Source organism: Pholis gunnellus, assembly GCF_910591455.1.
Source record: "Pholis gunnellus genome assembly, chromosome: 6".
Classification (NCBI taxonomy): domain Eukaryota; kingdom Metazoa; phylum Chordata; class Actinopteri; order Perciformes; family Pholidae; genus Pholis; species Pholis gunnellus.
This window is the reverse complement of record NC_136532.1, coordinates 14875167-14898427: the sequence shown is the minus strand read 5'-3', so window position 1 is coordinate 14898427 and position 23261 is coordinate 14875167. Positions and strand designations below refer to the sequence as shown.

Genomic DNA, 23261 nt, shown 5'->3' with positions numbered 1-23261 from the left:
GAGATACTGAAATTTGGAAAATTGACTCTGATAAAAAATGGGTTTTGTTTCTTTTGGGTTTTGTTTATTTTGAGTTTTGTTTTTTGATTTTGTTTGTTTGTTTGTTTGTTTTTTTAGTTAAATTGGGATTTAAAAGTGCACTGAATCGGGATATAGAATATTTTTGGTAATATTCATAATAATGTTTTGATAATCAGACAAATAATTGGAAGGGGATCAAATTGGGGTTCCTTGAAAAGGCAGTTTTTGCCTAAGAAAAATGAGATCAACTTGGAGTGTGCTTGGAGCAGAGAAAAAGGTGAAGCAGATAGAAGTAAATTGATGTCCAAGAGGGAAAGAAAGAAATGTAAACCGTTTAAAGCAGACTGGAAAGCATAGGTGGAGAGAGACGAATGCAGTGGTGAGACAAACACACACACACACACACACAGAAATCTAAGAATTGGATTGTCATTTTTTAATTTTATCACAACATTGTAGCCAACTACAGATGAGTGAAGATGTATTCTAACATTTACTGCTGAACTTTGGGTAGTTTTTGTTTTGTTTGTTTGTTTTTAGTTGAGGTACATGGTCGAGTGAATCCTGATCTGGGATTCCACTTCGCTGCCGTATGCTCCTCACCCACAAGCAACATGAACGACACCACTCAACATGCCAAGGAGGATGAAGATGAACGAGACTCATTCAAGATCTACAGTGTCAGCCCTGACTGAAGGCTTTCCGCCATCCATGAGCCTGGAAAACATCACACAGGAGAATTGTGTGACATGGACAGAGAAGTTTTATCAGCACAGATGCAAGGATGCTCAGCTGATAAGGTGAGAGGCCATGACAGGAAGCTGAAAGATGGAGACTTTGAGACTTTGACACACACCAACTGAAGACTTTGGGTGCCATAAAAGTGGCAGCTTGAACATCAAAGAAGAGGCTGCTCATCCTCCATGAACAAGGAGTGGGTGAAGGGATCGACAATCAGCAATCAGACTGGGGGTGCAGCAGGCAAGCGGAGTGGACCCCTAGTGATGGTGATGCACGCAATACAACACAGAGGGTGAGTTAACTTTAGATTCTTAAATGACAAACTCGTACATTTAATACACTCATTAGAAACTAGACAAACACTCACATCAGATGTATTCGAATGAAATTGAAGGATTTGGAAAGGTAAAACAAGTCATGTTAACTATTAAGGTATAGATGTGTAGAATGTCACATGCAGGCTGATTCACTTCACTGCACAGCACATATGTTATGTGAACTAGAGGAAGTTTAGAAGAAGTATGACTTAGAGAAGTGGAAAGGTTATGTTATAATGGTTATAATGAGTTTATTGGACGAAAAAGTACTGCTGTGTCTCTGTTTCTCTGTCTCCCACACAATCTGAGTTGTAAAAGGGGAGATTCAACAAGTGTTCTGTTACGAGGCCCAGGAATGCTGTGAAAGGACATGTCAGCAAGTCAGACTCAATACACTGACTTCAAAAGCACAGAGGATCCTGATAAACTACAGTAATAAAGATGGAGAGATGCATAACAGATTTGTTTCTCTTGAACAGGAATTTCTACAGCTGAAGCCTGTAGAGTTGTGCCTTAAGTGTGCCTGCAGAAAGATTCCTTACTTGTGATACTCAATTATTATGAAATTATGAATGAATAAGCCTAGACAATTGACATGATCGCTTCCATTGTTACGCTAAATTAGTTTACAGCAGAGATAGCGTGGCAAAGGGGGGATAATGTAATGCCATTTTGGAATTTTGTCTGTCATTTTTTATTTTGTTGTAAAGATAGATCCACATTTTGTATTTGGTAACATCATAAAAAATCGCAACCTTTGAATTAAATTAGGGCTAAAATCCAAGTCTTCTAACTCAGTCATAGGACTTTAGGAATATAGAAGATAGGACATGGAAGGAGATTGAATCTTATACTTTTACTTTGGTAACTGTACTATGCAGGTTATAGTTTTGATGTATCGCTAAATTGACACGAGTGAAAAGCAAATTCACCAACGTTGGATGACGATGAAACACCTGGAACTATGTGGCCTTAGAGGCACGATGTGTTGTCTATTGTTTTTACCATGTCAATTCTAACACCTATTCTGCTTACACATCATGATGACACCTATGTGTAAAGAATGATCCTTTTCCCTACACAGCTTGTACTTATTTTAGAAATGCTACACGAGAACTGTTAGAAATGCTTTTGAATGTATTAGCCTGAAGAATTGTTAATGCAGATGTTCAAGTGGATTCCTGCAGAGATAGATCGACAATTAGTGAAACAGATATACAGGGCAACCAGTTATGAGTAGATGATGCATTGATGGATACAACTGTTTAATATTCTCACTGTGAACAGTGAGAAAGGGGGGAATTGTGAGGAATTTAAGTTTTAAAGCGCTCCTAGCATGGATATTATGTGTTACAATATGTTTACTTGTAGAAGGTTTAAACTAAAAGGAGTTACTGAATGTATTGTGCACTGTGAGAGAAACCAGAGAATTAATGACACCGCCATAAAGTAATAAAAATCAGTGAGAGGGGGATGTATGCAGACCATGGAGTCCTCTACAGAGAGTAGGAGGACACAAGTTTTTTCCTGTATAAGATCTCTGTTTGCATTAATGATTATTTTTTCTTTTTGTATTATGGGAGATTGAAGCAGCACGTAAATACTATGCCAGTAACATCACTCTGTCCGATTCCATCGACGTGACGGACACAGACGACATCACCCACGACTCTAGTCGACATAGACGCAGCATTGTTGGAAACACAACAATTGTGGTTATCTGACGGACACACATTTTTTTCATCCAATATGTGGTGACGCTATGCAAAGCATGTTGCAAATGCAGGGAATTACTCAAATTGCTATGTATGCTCTAGAATGACGCTGAGTATGCATCGACGTTGTTAGCAGTTAAAGGTATTCACGAAGAATTGACATCAATGCGTCTAATGATTATGCAGCAGAGATGACTTCGATTACATGAAAGGTACTTCATCAGACTCAAACTAAAACTCAGACTCAGACTCTAACTCGAAAACAGAATGAGATGACGATGGTGTAAAACGTGTTTATTGTTTGTTTTGTATCATTTTTTATGTGTGTTCTAATAATGGGGGTTATACACATCCACAACAACAGTTGTGTTCGATATTTTAAAGCCATACACATATCTAGTTTGCTACATCACAGATGATCTTTTATCTCACAAAAACACCTTTTTTCAGACGTCTCACATGATGATGTTTGAAACTATGTTTTGGGATAATACATTTGATGTTTTTGAAATGTCCTTGAGATATATTTTTGTAATATTGTGTGATTATAATGTAATCAAAAGAGTGGAATGTAATGGTAAAATATATTCTAGTATATTGGGATGTTTTGGAAGATGGGTGTTCTACTGAGGGGAAGGTACGAGATGCAGATAAACACTGCATTCCTACAGAGGTGAATCAGGTCATAAAACCTAGGTCCTGTTTTCCAGTGTTGATGTTTACATGAACACTAAAAGGAGAAACAGGGAACCACTGTTTCCTGTTTCTGCATGAACTGACCCCCAGTTGATCGCACCTGGAGATAACAGATAAGGAGCAGAAACAAATCAACCCATGTCCAGAGACCCTATACTCCCCTCTTTTCACGAGGTAACTGGAGGCGTGACCTTTTGTATGCATAAAACATGATGTGCCTTGTATTTCTTTGACAGTGGTTTGCACAGTTCACTGAGATACGTGTCTGTGTGCCCACTCTCCTGCTTGCAAGCATTAAATTGACACAATACTTTGAGCATTTATCAGACTCTGTCTATTTAATCAACTCTTATCCCGCATCTACATAGAAATATTCCACAACACAAGATAACAGCATAATTAATGTCTTCTCTCATATATGTTGTGCAGGTTGGCTTTGCCTCGCTGGCTCTGCGGGTTTCAAGTATTGCAACAGGGGCATGTGAAGCAAAGGTGACACGAAGAGGGTTGTTTGGAGACGTCAGGGTGCAGTGGAAAGCTGGATATCCTTCAGGACAAGCTCCGCCCGGTCTCAGTCTAGGAGCTATCGCCCCAAGTTCAGGTAAAACACCCATAGAGGGAATGATCTTTGAAAAACTGAACTCACACATTATATCAAACCACTTGCATTATTTCTGTCAACCAATGATTCGTAGCTATTTTGAATGTTATTCATGTATGACTTTCCTTTTAATAATCATGAATACCCTTTAGTTATACCTGGACGGCAGTTAACCAATCTGAGCTTTCATCTCTGATGGAATGAACTATCCCACAAGTATATACTTATCTTTTCCTGCAGACCAAACACTTGCAATTTGGTGTTCAGGCTAATAGGAAACACTAACATGGACTAACAGCCTGCATTCTTAATGTGCTACTTTCCTCATATTCAGGCTCACTGACCCTGGTCCATGGAGAGAAGACTAAAGCCATATCTCTGACAGCTGTTGCTGATGCATCCGAGCCAGCGTCCTATGCTATACACCTCACTGCTGCTACCTCCAGCACTTCTGCAGCGACTACTGTCAAGCTCAGGTAATGGTTTCTAAATACATTTCAACTTGAAAACCTTCTGCATGTTACAATAATTAGTTCCACAGCAGGAGCATAGCGTTTATGTATGTAACATCTTCTTTTCTACAGATTATCTGTGTTCAATGTACTTCCATGTTTTGTATGTACTTCTCCGTCACCCTAGAGGACAACGTTTCCATTTAAATCATGAATACAATTCATATATTTGTCATTGTCAAATGCAGACTCACTGTGACGTCTGTCTTCCTGCACAGGTCAGGATTTACTGTGACAGAAGTGGAGCCATTGGGAATCTACCAGTTTGCCCCCGATTCCCGCCAGTTGGTCATTGCAGAGGACATCCAGACGATCACACTTTATGTTCAGAGACTCTACGGTTCTCGCAGCAACAGCACCCGCCTGTCCTATACAACAGTAGCTGGCAGCGCAGCAGCAGGAGAGGACTTTGTTGCAGTGCCAGATGGCCGTTTGGTCTTTGACTCACCTCTCCAAACCAACACTTCCTTCCGCCTTTCAATACTTGACGACTCCCTCTCAGAGGCTGATGAGAACTTTCACGTCAACCTTACAGATGTTCAAGTCCTTACTCCAGACTTAGCTTGGGCAGATACCTCTCCTCGCCTCAACCTTCAGGACAGTGTGGCCACTGTCACCATCCAAGCTAGTGATGTGACCGGAGGAGTGCTGAGTATTGGACCTGGACTGGTCCAAATACCTGAAGACAGGGATGACGAGACCCAGCAGGAGCAACGGGTAGTTCTGAGGGTTCGCAGGTCCGACAGCGTGGCCGGGGCTGTGAGGGTTCGGGTTCGGGCATATGGAGGTGTGTGTTTGTTTTGTAGCACTGACTTAATGCTCCGTTGTACTATATTATATTGTCATTTACTGTGATATTTACAGTTTTGCTTTAAGTTGTTTTGCTGTGCACTGTTATCCAGATGGAAGTACGACACCTCTTCCCTTCACTGTGGACCCTGTTGGGACCCTTGCAAAGGAGGAACAGGACTTCCGCTTGGAGTCCACCATAGTGTCATTTCAGGCTGGTCAGAATGAGGCCGAGATTATCCTCTTCATCCTGGATGACCCCGAGCCAGAAGGACAGGAAGTATTCTTCATTTACCTCAGTGAGCCAGAGGGAGGAGCACAGATAACAGACAGTCTGTACCAGGGCTTCGGAGCTTTTGCCAAGATCACTATCCTTGGTAAAATATGTTTTTAAAGATCTTTGTTTGAGTCAGCTATAAATTGAAGATGGCAAATAAAAATAATGCAACATATTTATTTGTTTGCTTGTATTCTGGACTCTATCTTATTATGTTCATAGATTAATCAAATGAACCTGAAGAGATGTTTGTTATCTCATCAAGTGATTCAATGTCCTTATCCGGTTTCACTTGCATTAGGTCACTGCTTCTATTTTGGTCCTCATTTCTCACATAATCACTGCGATGGGCAGATCATTTGATTATTTTCATGTATGATTGATTACAAAATAAATGATAAAACTATGTAATTGTGAGATTATGGAGAAATTAATTTGTACTGTTTCTCTTTCTTTCTGTTTTGTTCTCTTTATCTTTCCCTCTTTCCACACCAGGGAGTGACTTCCATAACGGCATTGTAGGGTTTAGTCTTAATTCTCTGTTGGGCCAAGTTCTGGATGAGGATTCGGTGAACAGAACTGCCCTCCTCTACCTTCAGAGACAGGAAAACAGGTAAATAAAACACTTTTTTAAACCTATTTGGGCAAAAGTTGAGATCTCGTTTGTAGTTAGTTAGTATATGCTCTTTCTCCCGCTGTTTAGAGCCTTTGAGGATTTGCAGGTCTTCTGGAGAGTGACCTTCAGCAAATCAGCTCTAACTCTTGTCAACAATGGAGTCAACCTAACCAGACAACTTCTGCAGACCTCAGGAACTGCACTGTGTAGAAGAGGAGAGATACTCTGTGCTCTCGCTGTAGAGGTCCAGGATGATGAGGTGAGCGAGATGCAGTGCTATTTTACTGATTTTTAAATCCTCAATCCTTCAGTATAAGGGTAGATTACAAATTTGGCAGAATAATGATTTAATGGTGTTTTCATAAGAAATGCCGTGGAGCACAAAACAAAACAGTCACTCTTCTGTGTTGCCGTAGGAACCAGAGCAGCAGGCGTGGTTCTTGGTAGAGATTTATCAGGTGGGTGCTGGAGCTACCATTAATGAGACAACCCGCTTTGCCAACGTCACGTTGGCAGAGAGCGACGATCCACAAGGCATTATGTACTTTGCCGCTGGTCACAGACTGCCCATTGCCACCCTGACGACCATGAGGCTGAGTCTCCAAGTCTACAGACGAGCAAGCACAGCTTCAGTCATGTCTGCACAATATCGCACGCTGGTAAGTAACAAACATGTGTGGTAATTAAACATACAAGCATACGTTATAAAGAGCACTCATGCATTCATATAAATACAATTTGGCAAATATATGCACAGTAAAATACACAAACAAGCATGCTCTCTGCAAATGTTGGTTTGAATTCATGTTTAACTCTTGTATTTGACTTTTTTATTAGTGGCACTTTTTGTTGATTCAGCCCCCCCCCCCATTCATTGCAACATCTGAATGATGTTTATCTGTCTACTGATGAAAACATTTAATGGTCTACTGATCTAAATTGTCACTTTCCTAACACTTATCACTTTAGGCCAGTTAGAAAAACTTTATAACTTGACTTAACTTTGGGTGACTGCGGCTCAGTGGTAGAGCAGGGTCGTCCTTCAATCAGAGGGTTGGTGGTTCGATCCCCAGCTCCGCTAGTCCATGTCGATGTGAGCAAGACACTTAACCCCAAAAATCGCTACCGACTGTGAATGTTAGTTAGTTCCGATGGGCAGGTGGCACCTTGCATGGTAGCCCGTGTCATCAGTGTATGAATGGTTGAATGATGTCATGTAGTGTTAAAGCGCTTTGAGTGGTCAGAAGACTAGAAAAGCGCTGTACACTCCATTAATATTTACCATTATATCATGCTCTGCATGCTCTGAGCATCTATTGGGATTCTTACTTGTTTTCCTCATAAAAGAATCTTAAAAAATTAGAAGATGATTTATTTTACTTCTTCAGGGCAGTTTAGAGTAAAATCAAGTCTAAGAATGCAGATTTGTTAGAAAGACACACACCAAGAGTACCAACTCTGCCTGATATCATCCTGATACCATTCTTTTGAAATTGAGGCCCACTTAATTGCATTTAGTAGTTTTGTATTTTCTTGATGGTGGTCTTCCCTTTTACCTGTTGTAACATTAATATTGTTATATTTATAATGGTCATGGTTATTTGATATTTATGATAAAAAAAAATGTTTCTACCTTACCCTTTGATCTTACCACCCTCCTTTTCTCTGATATCTTGGCTACATGCAGTTCGGTGGAATTTTTAAGTATGTACTGGCACTCTGATTTTTTTTATATTGGAGATCAAAGTAAGAGAGTGTCTAGTGCACTCAACAAAAAAGACACATGGCCATGTCATCTGCTTTCATCTCTCAGAAGCACAGCATATTGGCAGACAAAAGGTTTGATGTATAGTAAAAGCCCATTTGGTTGATATTATGCTCTCACAACTTGGTCAACTTCACTCTTCTACGTGTACTATTGCAGGTGGACATTCTTTATCAAATGAGAATTATGCCTTTAGTCGTCCAGAGTGGTCTGACATACAGTTGTTTCTGTTGACATTGTTTTTACCTTACATTATATGTGTTGATTATGTCTGTTATTTTGCCAAACAATGCTGGTTAACATAACTCCCTCCAACACGTAACATTTTGTTTTTTTCCTCCAGGAGCTCCCCAGACCGGAGCTAGTGGGTCCCTCTACAATCTGGCCTGCCAAAGCAGGGATGGATTTTCCAAAACAGGAGGGTAGGCTAACCTTCGATGTGGGCCAGCGTAACACATCATTGGACATTTACCTCACACCTGACCTCGCCTCAACATTACCCACACCGAAGCGCTTCCAGGTGGAGCTTTATAATGCTACAGGGGGAACCAGAGTCCACCCTCTGTTTGGGGTGGCCAATGTGACTCTGGTGTCAAATGCAGCAAGTGAAGCTGTGTGGCTCTTACTGGAGCAATTACATCAGCCTCTGGACTCAACTATATTGAACCAGGTGCTGCAAGGACTGATCAATAAGGTCTCTGCACCTCTATCTCGTGAGCAGATGGCCGCCGTGCTGGAAGCTCTGGGGAAGGTATGACTGAAGACAAAAGCATTTCCTGTTTACTAATACCTAAACCTTGTTTTCATGCCATTTCATTCATTGTTATTACTTATAATCTTTTCTTCTGAAATTACAAGTTATTTTATCCATCGTGTCATTACATTGTCCAAAGTCAGAAATGATAGAAAAACTTGTGAGTCAGTGTAGTTGTCTGCGTCAGACAGATCTACGCTTAAGGACATGAATCCCCCCCCTACTCTGGCAGATCTGAGGACCAGCTTGTCATCTGAAAAGGTCTTAGTTGTCACTCTATAGGAGCGCTGCTATCACTAAGCTGCTTTGACGTTAGAGTCTTCATATTGCACTTTCTCAGCCCCCAGACAAGAGAAGACTGCGCTGTTATTTCATGAAGGAGTGTGCAGAAGAAAGAAAGATCAGAGACAGCAGAAATGAGTTCCACAGCACGAGGATACGAGGGAGCACAAAGAGAGAGTAAGAGAAAGGAAGGAGACAGTGTAGGGAAAGTGCCATTCATTTACTATAGAAGCTGCATTACATTAAGGCCTAAACCAATGAAAGTGACTGTGACAGAGCCAGGAGGGGTGGAAAAGATAAATGCAGCACTCAAGTGAGGCTCACATATACAGATTATCAGAGATATACTTGCAAACAAGAGCGGAGCAAACCGTTCCTCAATAAAATGTTGCTAAATTTCTCTCTCTCGCTCTCTCTCTCTCTCTCTCTCTCTCTCTCTCTCTATTTGTCTCTGTTTCCTCTGAGCCAGGTGCTTGCAGAGGCAGAGAGGGCTCCTTTACAGGAAAGTAGCCGCAACTTGACTTACAACCTGCTGTGTGCCTTGGCCAATCCCAGCAGAGTCGACACCCGAGGCCTCAGCCAACTCGCTGAGGTGGCCGAGCGATTTGCATTCTCCCTCCTCACGCGAAGTCAGTGTGAGATGTGAGTGGCCCAGTTTAAAAAGAGTAGTGCATCAAAATACCAAGACGTTTCCCTTTAAATAATGTTTGAATGGTTTTCATACTTGGTATTATAAATGTTGTACTTTGTGTGATTTCTCTAGAAGGGGTACCATCCTGGAAACATGTCCGTATATGTCCATCTCTGCCTTCCAGTGGTATCCCACACAGATCAATGGACACAAATTCAGGGGCCTTAATGCAGACTTCTTCCAGCTGCCAGATACTCTGCTGGCGGTGCCAGCAGTCTCCACTGCTGTCTGTGGAAACCTCAGCCAGATTCAGCTGACCGAGTTTAGAACTGAACACTGGTTTCTCACCAATGATACAAACACTGCTCTCAATGGGAAGGTAGGGAAGCACTAGAGATATTTCAACGTAACTTTTGCCTCAGCAGGTGGCAGTATTACTCCAGCGTAAACTAGCCGTATTTCTTTTTGTTCCACAGCTGAACCCTTTTTGTCTTCTTCTGTTTATATCTAGGTATTCTCAGCCAGCCTCCAGGACAGAAGGTCACGACCCCTAGAAGATGGCAATGAGGTGGTGTATCGTATCCACTCCCCTGGTCAGCAAGTAAAACCAGGCCGGTCTCTGTGCCTTCTCTGGAACCAGACCACTGCAAGGTACTCCACAACAGACACACCAGTACAGATGAATGCTCAGCCATTCTAAAACAGCAAGTTGACACTCAAAATGCTTCTATTCTTGATGACACAACCGCGTTATGTTGTTATATTAGTGTCTGAGGTTGTTTATTTTAGTGTATCCCTACTGAAACTTTTATTTTATTTGCTAATAGTTATTGATAAATCTGAATGAAGTTGTTTATAGCATATCTCTGAGACTTTTACACACATTTATAACCATCCATCTGATCCTGATCTCAACTTATGAACCCGTGTTCACCTCTCTGTCATCCTCAAGCTTATTGGGTAAGTGAAACCGGTTTGCTAAGTGAAGGCCAAAAGTCTACGTACAGCCTCTCAGCAAGGCCTATCTGTGGCCATGGGGGAAGTCACATCACTGTGTTTAATATCTGCTCATTCAGTCTGCCACATGCTGAGTCCTCCCACTCAGTAGTCGGTTTGTTGAGGACATTCCTGGGGCGTGGAATGTGACTTGGCAAAAACACTCTGTTACAAGTTATGAATTGGCAGGTGTGCTTGGGCCGGAACAGCTACTTGGACGATGCATTGCAGAAAAAACAGATGAGATAACTGATATAGAGGCAAATGGTGGAGAGAGAGAGAGGCAGTGTCACAGGGAGAGGTCAATGTTGCAGTATGACGTTCATGCTGTGAATGGAAGGTCAAAATACAAAATGTTCGAGAGAGAGGACTTTCTGCTTCTCGAAAGCTGCTCACTCAATTCCTGTCTGTTAGTTGTGCAATTGAATCCAGCACAAACATGATTATGATGTTCTGGTTTGTCCCACAGCATCTTTAAAGGGTAGTGGTTGCCACAGATAACAACCACGGAAGCAAATTGGACATACTCAACATGATGATACTTCAGGTTCATTGCATTGCCTTGTTGTTTTCCTCACCTGTGTTTTGTTGCACTCTGTTTAACAGTAGTCTCTTTACTTTCTCTCTTTTCCTGCATCCTATCCTCTCTCCTCTATTCTCTAGCTGGTCATCAGATGGTCAATACTGCAGGGTTGTGAAAGAGAGTGGGAACTATGTGGAATGTGCCTGCTCCCACTTGTCTATCTATATGGCCTACGCAGAGTTTGCTACTCTTGCATCGTACAACGACGCCTTCTATGCCTCGGGATTTATCTGCATCTCGGGTACAAAACACACTCTTCCTGTATTTTCTTTTTCATGTTGTTTCATGTTGTGTGCCCACGGCCACTTTGCCTTTCTCTTCGGCTTTGTCTCTGATGCATTTTGTCCATATTCCTCCCACATTGTTATAAATAGCCACTGCTGATTAGCATGAGTCATTTGTTAATTTGACATTAATGTTGGTTCCGTGTCTTCTACTTCTCCCTCATCAGGTTTTGCGTTGGCCATTATATCCCACGTGCTGTGCTCCCGTTTCCCTATGTTTGCTGCCAAACTGCTCACTCACATGATGGTGAGCTGCCTTGGAACCCAGGTAATACAGTTCTTCTCTGATTTTGTGTCGTACTGAAGTGCTTTACTTGAAGGGCTACAATGAGCACCAACACCCACAATTCACAGCTCATGAAAGCTGAGACAGTCATACTCCCACACCATCCGCATTCATTTGTTTGGCATTGTCATCTAATCCAATCTGCAGATTCTCTATATGGCCTTAAATGTAGATGGATAGGTAACCTTTGGAAATTATTATAGAGGCTCTCTATGCTATATGGATCAGTAGCTTCCACACATAACCATGGCTGTAATGTGTGTAGTGCAACACACAACCTTCACTTTCATACTGACAGAAACATAAAAATCATACATGCAATGCTTTATATTAGAATATGTTGAACCTTTACTGAGTGCACACACACCCACCCCCACACACACACACATGCTGCTTGCTGCCAACCCTTTTTGCTAGCCCCTAGACATGTCTCAGGTGTTTTCTTGGAAATGTGCATAGACGTGAACACAACACACATCATCGAATGTCACTGGTTGCGTAGTTTGCGGGCCAGCGCGTCCTGACAACGCAACCATGCCCCCCGCACCCTCGCCCATTAAAAACGCAAGCTGTCACATAAGCAATGAGCGAGATAGATATGTGGCTGCAGGTTAGTCTCTCAGCTGGTCCTGGCCATGTATGTGTGTGTATGTGTGCATGTGTGTGTGTGCGTGAGCGAGTGCGGGACTGGTAATTTTCCACTGGTCCCCCCTCTCTTTGGTTGACAAACACGAGCCCCTACTAAAGCAGACTGTCGTTGGGGGCTAACCACCTTGGGCTCAACCTGTTTATGGCCCAGGCAGAGCCCCTGAACCTAAAAGGGTTTTGGATGGAAAATTCCGTCCTGTTCTGTTTCCTTGTTGGTACTGTACTGCATGTTACGGCCTTCTTCCTTGGATGCCCACTTGTCTGAGATTGTGCAATAATTTATCAAATACATGGGTGCATTTCTGTGATCTTCTAGTCAAGGCCAGTCGATGAAGGCCTGGTTGAATTCCAGACAGTGACACTAAAGGCCTAGTTGGTATTAAGACGTACCCTGTTAGTGGTCTGCTGGGAATGTTTTGGAGCTAATGATGGGCTCACAGTGCAGGATGTTCTGAATTAAAATAGACCAATGGACGTCATTGTCTTCACTTAAGTATGTACATCGTCCTAGATCTGAGATGGCTTGCTAGAAATAGAAGGGGAAAAAAACAATACTTCCTTTTTATATAAATGCATGAGAGCTGTTTATCCAGTATTCTTGTTGGCAAACAAATAAGTTAGGTCAATCAAGAAGACTTAATGGGCCTTACTGACTGGTGCACTCTTCATAAAGATTGAAACATGCGTGCACAAAGTGTGCAGCGGACTTAATTCTAAACCATATGATTTAGTTGTCCTTATGATTCAATGTTGTGTTGTGTGCTTCTGCAAATCACCTGCTTTGCACAATGAACATTATGTCCCACATCCATTGTTTTAATAGTAGCTTTATTTGAGAAACTACATGGAGAGGGTCCAATTATATATAGGAAACAGTAAGTTGGGGGTGAAACATTTACTTTCTGACAGTGTTGCTGACAGGTTTGTATACCACATGAATAAATAATGATAGCAAACAAAGTGAATGTTGCCCTCGGGATACAGAATATAATGTAAACAGCCCTTGTTAAAAGCATCACTGTAGAGATCAATTTTTATTTTTGAGAGTGTTTTTATGATGCATTTGGAGTTTGCAGTTTGATATCTACGTTTTAGATTGAGTCTTATAAGCATGTATTTGACTTTAGGGGTTCATTACATCTTTCCACAGAACTAAATCACCATTATGGTCTACATTCAAATATCTATAAGGATTTATGTGGAACCAGAATGTCGGTAAAACAGATTCTATAACTGTTGTACAGCATTACACGGTCAGTCAAGTGATATGTCATTAGTATGTATGTCATTTAAAGCAAAGTCCTCTGTTGTAGTTGAACGTATGCATATTTGGTCTTCTTGAATTTAGGATGCATCCCAGCTTTATATTTACAGTTGACTTCAGGTATTAGGAAGTGATTAGTGATACATCTCTGCATTAAGAAGGCCAAAGATCTTGCATCTTTAATAGAAGAGATATAATTAGTGACAGAAATGTCTCTTGTGGGTCTCAGCCATGCTCATGCCTCGCTATTGATTTGACTGTCAGGTCCAGTTCCAACCACCTCTGACTGAGAGGACTCTCCATCTGGGGTGGCTGGGCAGTAATTAGTCACTGACGCTGCCCTCTGTGGGGAGAAAATTAAAGCTCCCGGTTTGATTCATTCTCTCTGCAACAGCTACACTCAGCTAGAAAGAACTATAGTAATATCCCACCCATCTGTGAGAGTCTGGGAATTCAGATCAGGTGGATGCCACGGAGGAGGTGAAGGCATGTGGTTCAACTTATGTACCTTTATTGCATTCGTTTGTAATTAGAAAATGGTAGTATGTTTAGCTGTTAAGCCACTAACGAAAGGAAGGATTGGATTTTTAGTTTAAAGGATGGGGAAAGTGCTGTAACTTATTGTTTAGGCTTACATAGTAAGATAGATTTAGATAGATTCAGATTTAGGTTGTTGAAGGTGTCGAAGGTCACTTCTGAAGGCCACTCAGTGTGTGTGTGTGTGTGTGTGTGTGTGTGTGTGTGTGTGTGTGTGTGTGTGTGTGTGTGTGTGTGTGTGTGTGTGTGTGTGTGTGTGTGTCTCATTGTCACATCAGAGGTTGTGCAGTGACTCTGACCAGCAGTTTGTCCGCCCCTTCAGCAAGACAACTGAAGATTGTCTGTGTAGAGTGGAAATTTACCCAGTGCATATGTGCTATGTAAGTGAGCCTCACTTGGTTCTATGTGTGTATGTTTGTCAATGTGCATGGGATTTTTAGTATGCAAGTACAGTCTATATATGTGCAAATGTACCTGCACGTTTTTGTGGGTTATTCCTTATTTCCATCCACACAAGCTCCATTGAACAAATACATTAAAACTGAGGATTGTATGTTCAGTATGTCACAATATATATTATGTTTCTAGTACATTGGGAGTCTATCAGAATTATTCCCATCGCACAACTCTCTCTGCACTATTCTACAATATACCACGCTTTACTCCCCAAATGTTTGCAGTTATCTTGCTGTCATGGTAAAGAAACTTTGAAACTGAAGTTTATTGTGAACAGAGCAAAAACACACATAATCAGATTTTTTTATGTGGACAACAGTTGTGGCCGTAAATGCAATAAAACCATTGTAAACTCATAAATCAGTATTCATGCAGCTTTGCTGTGCCTTCAGGAGAGAGATCATTGCCGTCATAAGTCTGCATTTTACCAAAACATAACTAATGAAAATAAGGACAGCAAGGTCGCAAATTTGATGAATTAGACACCTTTAAGACACAACAGATGGTTTCATTTATGCTTTTTATATCCATTTATGGGGTTTTTTATGCCTTTTGGATATGTACTTTAGACAGTCCGGGTCCTACTGGTGCTGGTTTTGTTTCACTCAATAATTCCTTCATTCCTGTTAGGATTACTGACAGGCAGAGTCCACACAGAAATAATCTCATCACAGCCACGTCTTCCCTCTGTTGAAGTATCTCTTGTCTTATTACTTAGTAAAAGATCCCTGAAAAGTCTTTCATCTGCCAGGATTTGTCATAACCTCACCAGAACTACCATTGACAGGGTAAGGCAGTGACCTTGCAATAATACACAGAGATGTAGTTGTTTTCCAGTGTGACTTGGCTGTTTCTCCACCTTTAGGAGTCTTAGGTCATTTTATGTATTTAGATCTACAATCTACAACCCCCTAAAATGAGTTCTTGTTTTTGTCAGGAATTGTATCACAGTATGTTACAGTGTTATTCTTGGTATTTTAATCATTACAAAAGGATATACACTTGACATTGTGCTCTCCTGTGGTCTCTCTGTGAAAAATGTGAATTTGGTTGATTTGGCTCCCTCTGATCGTCAGGCAGTGCTCCTCCAAGTTTCATTTGGCTCTCCTGGCCCCAAAGCACCAACACTGATTTATTACCACCCTTTAAATTCACTCTCTTTTCCTTGTTTCTGTCAAGCTTTTACTGCATCAAACACATTGTTTAGTACCGATGAACACAAGGTACAAAAGGAGATTGTCAGAATTGTAATGGTTCTTGTACAAATATTTTGATTCTGTAGCTCTTGTCAGATGGAAATATGAAGAAATTAGGAATAAAAAAAAATATATATAGGAAGGCAGAGCGTAAATGAAAGATGGATAAACACGGTGTCTCCTTGCCTCTCTTAAAGATGTGATATCTACAAAGTGCAATCACAGGAGCGAGGATCTCAATTATATGTTTGGCAGCACATTAACACAGAATTCAGAGAGTTTCACGTTGACTTCTGCCCACCTTAAGCATCAACCCACTTAAGTGAAGTATCTTTTTCAACCCTAGAACGCACTTTTGCACTTTCAAAATCCTCTACCTGCCCTTCAGACTGCATTCCCACTCGGTTTTAGTAGGATTTAACATTCTGAACTTTACAAAGCAAATAGTGGCTTGCTGCTATTTTAAAGATATAGTGGAGTCATGTCCCTCCCGCTTGTGTGTGTTGTTATTCAAAGAACTTCAGCCTGGTCAAATTCAGAATTGTATTTTGGAGAAGTGTGAGTCCTTGAACACACATATCCAGGGAAAGGAAAATCGAATCTCTATCGCTGTTGCAAATAAAACACTATTTCATTTCTCATCCATTGTAATGAAACCGCTCTCCACATCCCAGACAGCCATTCCCACACACTAAGAGAAGTGTTTACCCCCCTAGTATCTAGGAGGTGTTATGGTTACTCTTTGCTCTAGTTATAAAGGATTTCCTGTTTGCTCTGGGCCTGGATCCAGCATTCAGAAATTGGCGCCTCAATCCACAAATACACACACATGTATAAACACCAACCCCCCCCCCCCCTATACACCACCCACCACTTCCGGTCTCTGAGCAGAATAAGGAAGCCGTCCAATTGTAATCCAAGACCTAACGGTGTCCTTGACTGGAGAACGTAAGATCAACACAAGTCTTTGAAAATTAAGTGAGTTACTGCTTTTCCTGAGGAAGTTTGTTCTGTTCCCATCACAACCAATCAATTGTTATATCAATAAACAGAGTGTTTTTGCGTCCGTGTGTGTGTCTATTTACGTCTCTGGTCTGGTTGACGTCAGACAATAGGCTTCTTATTGTATTCTATGCTTATTCCCACAAGTGTTTGGAATCAAAATGAGAAAGCAAAAGAAGGGGAACAATGATATTCCTTCTCCTGTTCCCTCTCAGACAATAGATTATTCCAGTGTATTTTACTCAGATAGAGATGTATTTCATCCTTGCTTGCAGTTGTTAGAGTATTAACAGAGAGATAAAGTATGCAGCATGTCCTTGATAAGATTTTGATGCAATTCGAAGGTCTTTGCTGTCTGTCAGCCCAAGCTAATGTCAGGAAAGTGATGGAAGGGTATAAAGTATCAGCAGGCTTTTCTGTGCGTGTGTGTAGGTGTGTGTGTGTGTGTGGAGACAGTGGAGAGGTTAAGACTGCCTCTTGGGAGACTCACATTACGCCCTACTGGCTGGTCCAACACTTTGTGCCTAGTGTTGCCCTGACCCCTTTCCTCTTTATCTGTTCCATCTAAGTTCAAGTCAGCAGCATCTTTCTTCCATACAACACTCACTGTTCACTGTGACCTTCTCTCTCTTGCCTGATACTGAAAATTCGGGCTAAACAGTACAAACAGCTTATTTTTACAAATTATCTTTTGTGTCTCCTTTTTCCTGTTTTACTTCCATCTGTCTTTTTGCGCCTCTGTCTTTTCCCCCACTTCTTTTCACCCAACCTTTATTTCATAAAATGATGAGTAATGCCCCGGTTTCTATTCTCTGTCCCCTTTATTATTCTGGCCGCTGCTGGGCTTAGCTGGGTGCTGTGACATTACGAACTGTAAAAAGACTGTCTCACTCTGTCTCTCCGTCCCTCTCTCTGTCTGTGAAATTTGCTGGGCACATCCTACGTGACTCATCAGTTTGACCAAACAAAACATGTTTGTCCCCGAAACAGATTACAGACACTCGACTTAGCCTACTCTAAGAGTCTCATAAAACATCTGGATGTCTGTCAAGACCATTTATTTTAAAGTACAATAACATCATTAACGACGGAATGACTGCTAGTCCCTAAAAGCACCCTGTGTAATTTTCTTGTCAACACTAGGGAGGCGAAACCAAGTTATATATCTACTAGAGTGGTCAAACGTTAGCCTTACCTGTCCTTACCATTAGGTTGCCATCAAGATGAAACACATACAATCTTGAGCCAATGTGGGCTATCCTTTTCATTCTAGTGCAGGTTTTCTTGGTAGACTATTGAGCAATAATACGAAACTAGTTACGCTCAGTCATTAACTAATTGTGTTCAATGGATGATAAGGGCATAGTGCCATTTAACTGTGTAGCATTTGCAGTATTCATTATGTGCATTTCCTTTAGAGAGGTGACAAGCAGTTTTGTGTCTGAGCCCTAAGCCCTGATGCTACTCCAGCTAGCTGTCTGAGCTACCATGGAGCTAGTGACACCGCCACTTTTTTCTGGGGAAATTTAAAAACAATTTTAGAGAGAAGCTGACAGAAAGATCTACAATATGAATCGATTGCATGAGAGTCTATGGAGTACACCCCTCATAGTTGTCGGAGCCGGCCAAAGCTACACTATGATTGGCCAGCCTGCATACGAGGAGCGGGACTTAGCGAAGGGTCAGTTGATTTGCTAATATCTGCAATGTAAGTTGGATTAATGGTATTGGTTTTTATTACGATATCATTGTGCTGCAGCAGACTCTGCCCTTTCTGGACTCTGGAAGTTACACTCTCACTTTTTGCCAACTGTGTGTTGTCCTAACAGCTGGTGACCCTAGTAACACTTCCATGAACTTTCATCTATTTCCAGAAAAAGCACAGTAAACAGCAACAGGAGGCCACAATAACCATTCTCCTTCTTCGGGGCTCTGCAGTTAGCTCTCCCTTGTCTGGCAGCTGTGAGACGTGAGACAGCACACATTCTACAAGCTGTCAATGCCTATTGGGCCTTTATTCTTGAGGTGATGGGATAATCTGGTAACACACAACTTGAGACAGTATAAGAAGTCACTGTGTTAAATCTATCATTACAAATTCACATGAACATGGATATTCAGCTGCAGTGTAAATTAGGTTAATTTTATATTAAATGTGTGTTTCAAAGGCTCACAGTGCACTTACAGAATCTCTGAAGTAAAGAAAATCTATATCCAAACAGATATGACATACCCTTGAGCTGTAACACATTGACTTCACATTCATTACCTGCTTTAGTGGATAAAGATAATACAATCAGCAGATTATGGGCGTAAAATCACTTGCTGGCATTGTACTATGATCATTTATTATGTATATACAAACATTAAGACCAAGGTGTAGTAAATGTATTGGTATCTGTTTAAAGATTAGTCATTTTTTATCTTTTTAATGATGTCATTTCTAAACTCTCCGTGTAGTGGCAGGCACCCTTCACGTGATTCAGTGGATTAATACAGTTTGCCATCAAGGACTTTATCGAACAGGCTGCTTAAACAGTGAATGATAAACAAAGTGTTAGCCAGCAATTGTCAAAGTCCACAGTATCCCTATCTATTTTTGGAGTTTTACAATTTGTCTTGGAAGAACTGTGTGTCGACCCTGAAACTGCTGAGGTCAGTGATGTTGTCGTTCTAGCTTGACGTTTGCACTAGTTTTCTAGGTCACGTTAGGTTGACCGGGATGTTTCCCAGTTGTAATATATAACACAGCATATTTACATTAATGCTGTCTCTTTTTACCCATCGTGTTCAGTTGATATTTATGTTGACACAAAGTAATTATTTGTGAAGATTCTGATCCTTTAAAGCCATGAGATGTTTTCTCATGCCTGGCAAACTGCAACAACAGAGAGAGAGAGAGAGAGAGAGAGAGAGAGAGAGAGAGAGAGAGAGAGAGAGAGAGTGAGAGAGAGAGAGAGAGAGAGAGAGAGTGAGAGAGAGAGAGAGAGGAATTGAACAAGCTCTCTGATGTCAGCTCAATGGCCTGAAATAGAAAATGCAAGTCGCCTAACTTCCTCAAAAAATCTGGAAATGTTGAATGGAGGAAGGAAATGGCCAATGGTAATCAAATATAACTGTATCTACCATAAGGTCTTTTGTTTTTCACTTTTCAGCAGATTGTAATCAGCCGACTTTGTCAGTTTGTTTTTTGTCTTGTTTGAATCTGGAATCTCTCTTACCCTGAGGATAATTTGATAGCTGGAGTTTAAGATGATGACAAAAGCAGGCGCGCTGCTGATTGTGAGTGCATTAGCTCTCAAACAAAACATGTCAGCAACTAAAACATTAAACACAATGCAAACATACACAGATAAACACATACATGCACATATTCCAGCATTTACGTACATGTAAATTTCCCCACTGCGGGACTAATAAAAGGATTATCTTATCTTATCTTATAAGCTCACACACATACATGCACACACAAATATTGTTCACAATATTGTCAAGAAGCAGGGCCAGTGAAACACATGCATATGCGTTAATGAAAGCACAAATATACATAAGCTTACACAGATGGCAGTATGTGCACTTGCATGCCCACTCATTTACCTCACTCCACCCTATGCACACACACACACACACACACCAACACAAACGGAGCCCAAGCCTTCAGCTCTCATGGTGACTTTGACCTGTAGGGGTCCCTGTAGCTCCACATCTAGAGCCAAGTTCAACACCAGATGTGAATGAAGTGCTTCTCCAGGACTCCCCTGAGCTCTTCTCCTTTTTATGACGAGTCCTTTTTGAGGAAGACATTGCTGTGCGGATATCCAGAAGGAAACAGTTTGAGTAAAATCCGCCATCTCTTATTCTTTGAACAAGTTCAACTGTAGAGATGTTTAAGCTGTAAACATCGTTCCCCTGTAGTATACAGGATCCAAACAAACAGTCAAGAAGTGCAGATTATGCCAAGTAACTTGATACGGATTGTAAAACAGTTTGCAGTTAAATTACAACTGTCGGATTGAGCCACGGTCTTCCAAGCATTGTGCTAATTTAGTCTAGGTTGGGCCATCTGAGACATTAAACAGTGCATGATAGTACAGCTGTGGCTCTGATTAAGTCTAAATGACCCAGTGTGGAACCAAAGCACAGTGTATAGTGGGTTTGTGAGCAGAATTAATGGAGCGTGCAGTATTTAACTTGATCAGACTCTTTACAAATTGATTAGTTTTAAAGCCACCGATTGAGAGACACTGAGAGCTGCTGCAGATCTGCCAATTTGCACGGAAGGGTTCTCTCCTCGATCAATGGCCTGTTGGACAGCAGTGGATGAGGCTGCTTTAGTGGGTCTGTGTTAGCTTCTGTAGGCTTTTCAGATCAATATCACTAGACTTGCCCTCGTCCTTCTGATGAGCTGGAAGTGATGCAACAGGTCACCATAATGAAAACACACAGGTCTTATGTCTTGCATGTGATGTAACTCACATGGCACTGTCATAATCATATCAGCATACACATGTTAGAAAGAAATGTTACATATCATTTAGACCACCACCCCCGTGCTTCTGATTCTAAATTTCACATAAAGATGGGAGTTGTGTGCATCTTATTGACACTGAAAGGCCTTGGAAGCCTTGGAAGTAGTTCACATTTGTGAATATAACTGTGTTTCATGATGTTGCATCAGACCGTAGAAGTCTATTTGTAGGGTGGTGCACACCCGCGTCATGTATGCACTAAAGCGCATACATACACACAGGGGTTTCTGATAGAGCAAAGTAGACCCATTGAGTGTGTGTGTTGAGGGAGCTGACCTTGTGCAGCTGGCTACAGTGTTTTTATAGCTGTAGCTGGTCTCGTGCCTCGCGGCCCAAAGAGCTCTCTGTCTGGTCTCCAAACTGGATCACACCAGATGTTGAGGAAGGAAATTCAAGAGACTCCTTGAAAGCAGCCCCGTTGTGATCGAAAGCAGCTGCAGCTTTCCGGCAGCAGACGCTCTTTGACTGAAGTGCGAATGGGAGAAAAGAGAGAAGGCCTGCTGGAATGAAGCTAACTGTTGGTGGTACTGCTGAGATTGTGTGCATGGCCGAGTTAGCATGAGCATAGGTGAGATGAAGCAACAGCAAAAATGTAGGCCTATTCCGGGAGTCGGGTTGTAACAGTATGAGAAAATGTCACAGTTTCACATTATTACACTATTGTATAACTTCATGTTATTATTATTAATGTTATTAAGTTTATTATTGCAATATTTTACAATTAACCTTAAAGGAATTAAAACATATTATAATAATAAACAGACTGTTAGTTTAAATGTTAGTGTCACTAGCATGTTAAATTAACTGCTAAATGACAAATAACATCAGCTGGGAGCTTTTAAAATAATGTTCTATTACTGAGCGCAACAGCGCAGCTGAACTGCTCCTGTCTGTACCCTTGACTCACACACACACACTCATGTCAGTTTCTTTTCAATGCTGTAGATAAGCAAATGTACGTGGTACGATAACTGGCAATTTTAATACCACAGTATACCATGATAACGGTATACTGTTAAATGGGACTCGTTTTTATTCGGGCCTGCATGTGCTTTATATTTAAGGAAATAAGAATTAAAACAAATCACAGTTTAAGGAAACTTTTGATAATATGCACTGATTGACATTTTTTTTAATGCAATACAACGTGGATACATGTAGTACAGGACATTAAGTATTGTACAAAATATTTTGTCACTTATTAGTTCCACTTATTAGATCTCCCTTCAAAGATTTTCATTGCCAGGATATTAGGTAAAGGCTTTTGATAATGTTCCTCCCTGCTTCACAGATGCACATAGACATTATAACTGTACGATGCAGTGTTGTGGTTGTTTGAATGTTAAACAGACTGAAGGGGGGTGGTTGTTTATTTGCCAACAGCTGGCTCAGCAAGTATGCCTCAGCCTGAGGTTCAACCCAAAACACCTGTGAACTTTACTTCTACATTCTGACCTTAAGCAACCATACATGCATTTCAGAAAAACACTCGAGGTAGCTGCTCTTTTCACGCATGCACAGTATGTTGAATTGTACAGTGAGGCTCAAAATATTGAAAATGTAGCAAAAATGGCTCTCTGAAAGACTTGAGCGTTCCTCTCAAAATGTGACATTAGACACTTGACACCAATAAAGATGTAATCATCCTCCACCTCAGAGATGATGCAGCGGCTCACACCGGGCTTGTCTGATTTTTTTCTTCCCTTATTTTTTATTTTAACAACCTCATACATCTTGCTAGCAAATGTGAAATCTCCTTATTT

The 23261-nt window shown here is 41.1% G+C and overlaps 1 protein-coding gene across 1 annotated transcript in view; it reads left to right on the top strand.

The window, feature by feature from the left end:
- Positions 1–23261, top strand: part of adgrv1 (adhesion G protein-coupled receptor V1) — a gene marked incomplete at its 5' end in the record, with an annotated part of 100374 nt that overhangs the window by 43409 nt on the left and 33704 nt on the right. The window contains 13 exons of the mRNA XM_079160644.1: positions 3920–4091; positions 4426–4567; positions 4822–5390; positions 5506–5769; positions 6165–6282; positions 6373–6544; positions 6702–6944; positions 8394–8801; positions 9556–9728; positions 9850–10096; positions 10229–10368; positions 11377–11537; positions 11748–11848. Coding sequence (XP_079016770.1) covers positions 3920–4091; positions 4426–4567; positions 4822–5390; positions 5506–5769; positions 6165–6282; positions 6373–6544; positions 6702–6944; positions 8394–8801; positions 9556–9728; positions 9850–10096; positions 10229–10368; positions 11377–11537; positions 11748–11848 — 2910 coding nt within the window. The remainder of the gene's footprint in view (positions 1–3919; positions 4092–4425; positions 4568–4821; positions 5391–5505; positions 5770–6164; positions 6283–6372; positions 6545–6701; positions 6945–8393; positions 8802–9555; positions 9729–9849; positions 10097–10228; positions 10369–11376; positions 11538–11747; positions 11849–23261) is intronic.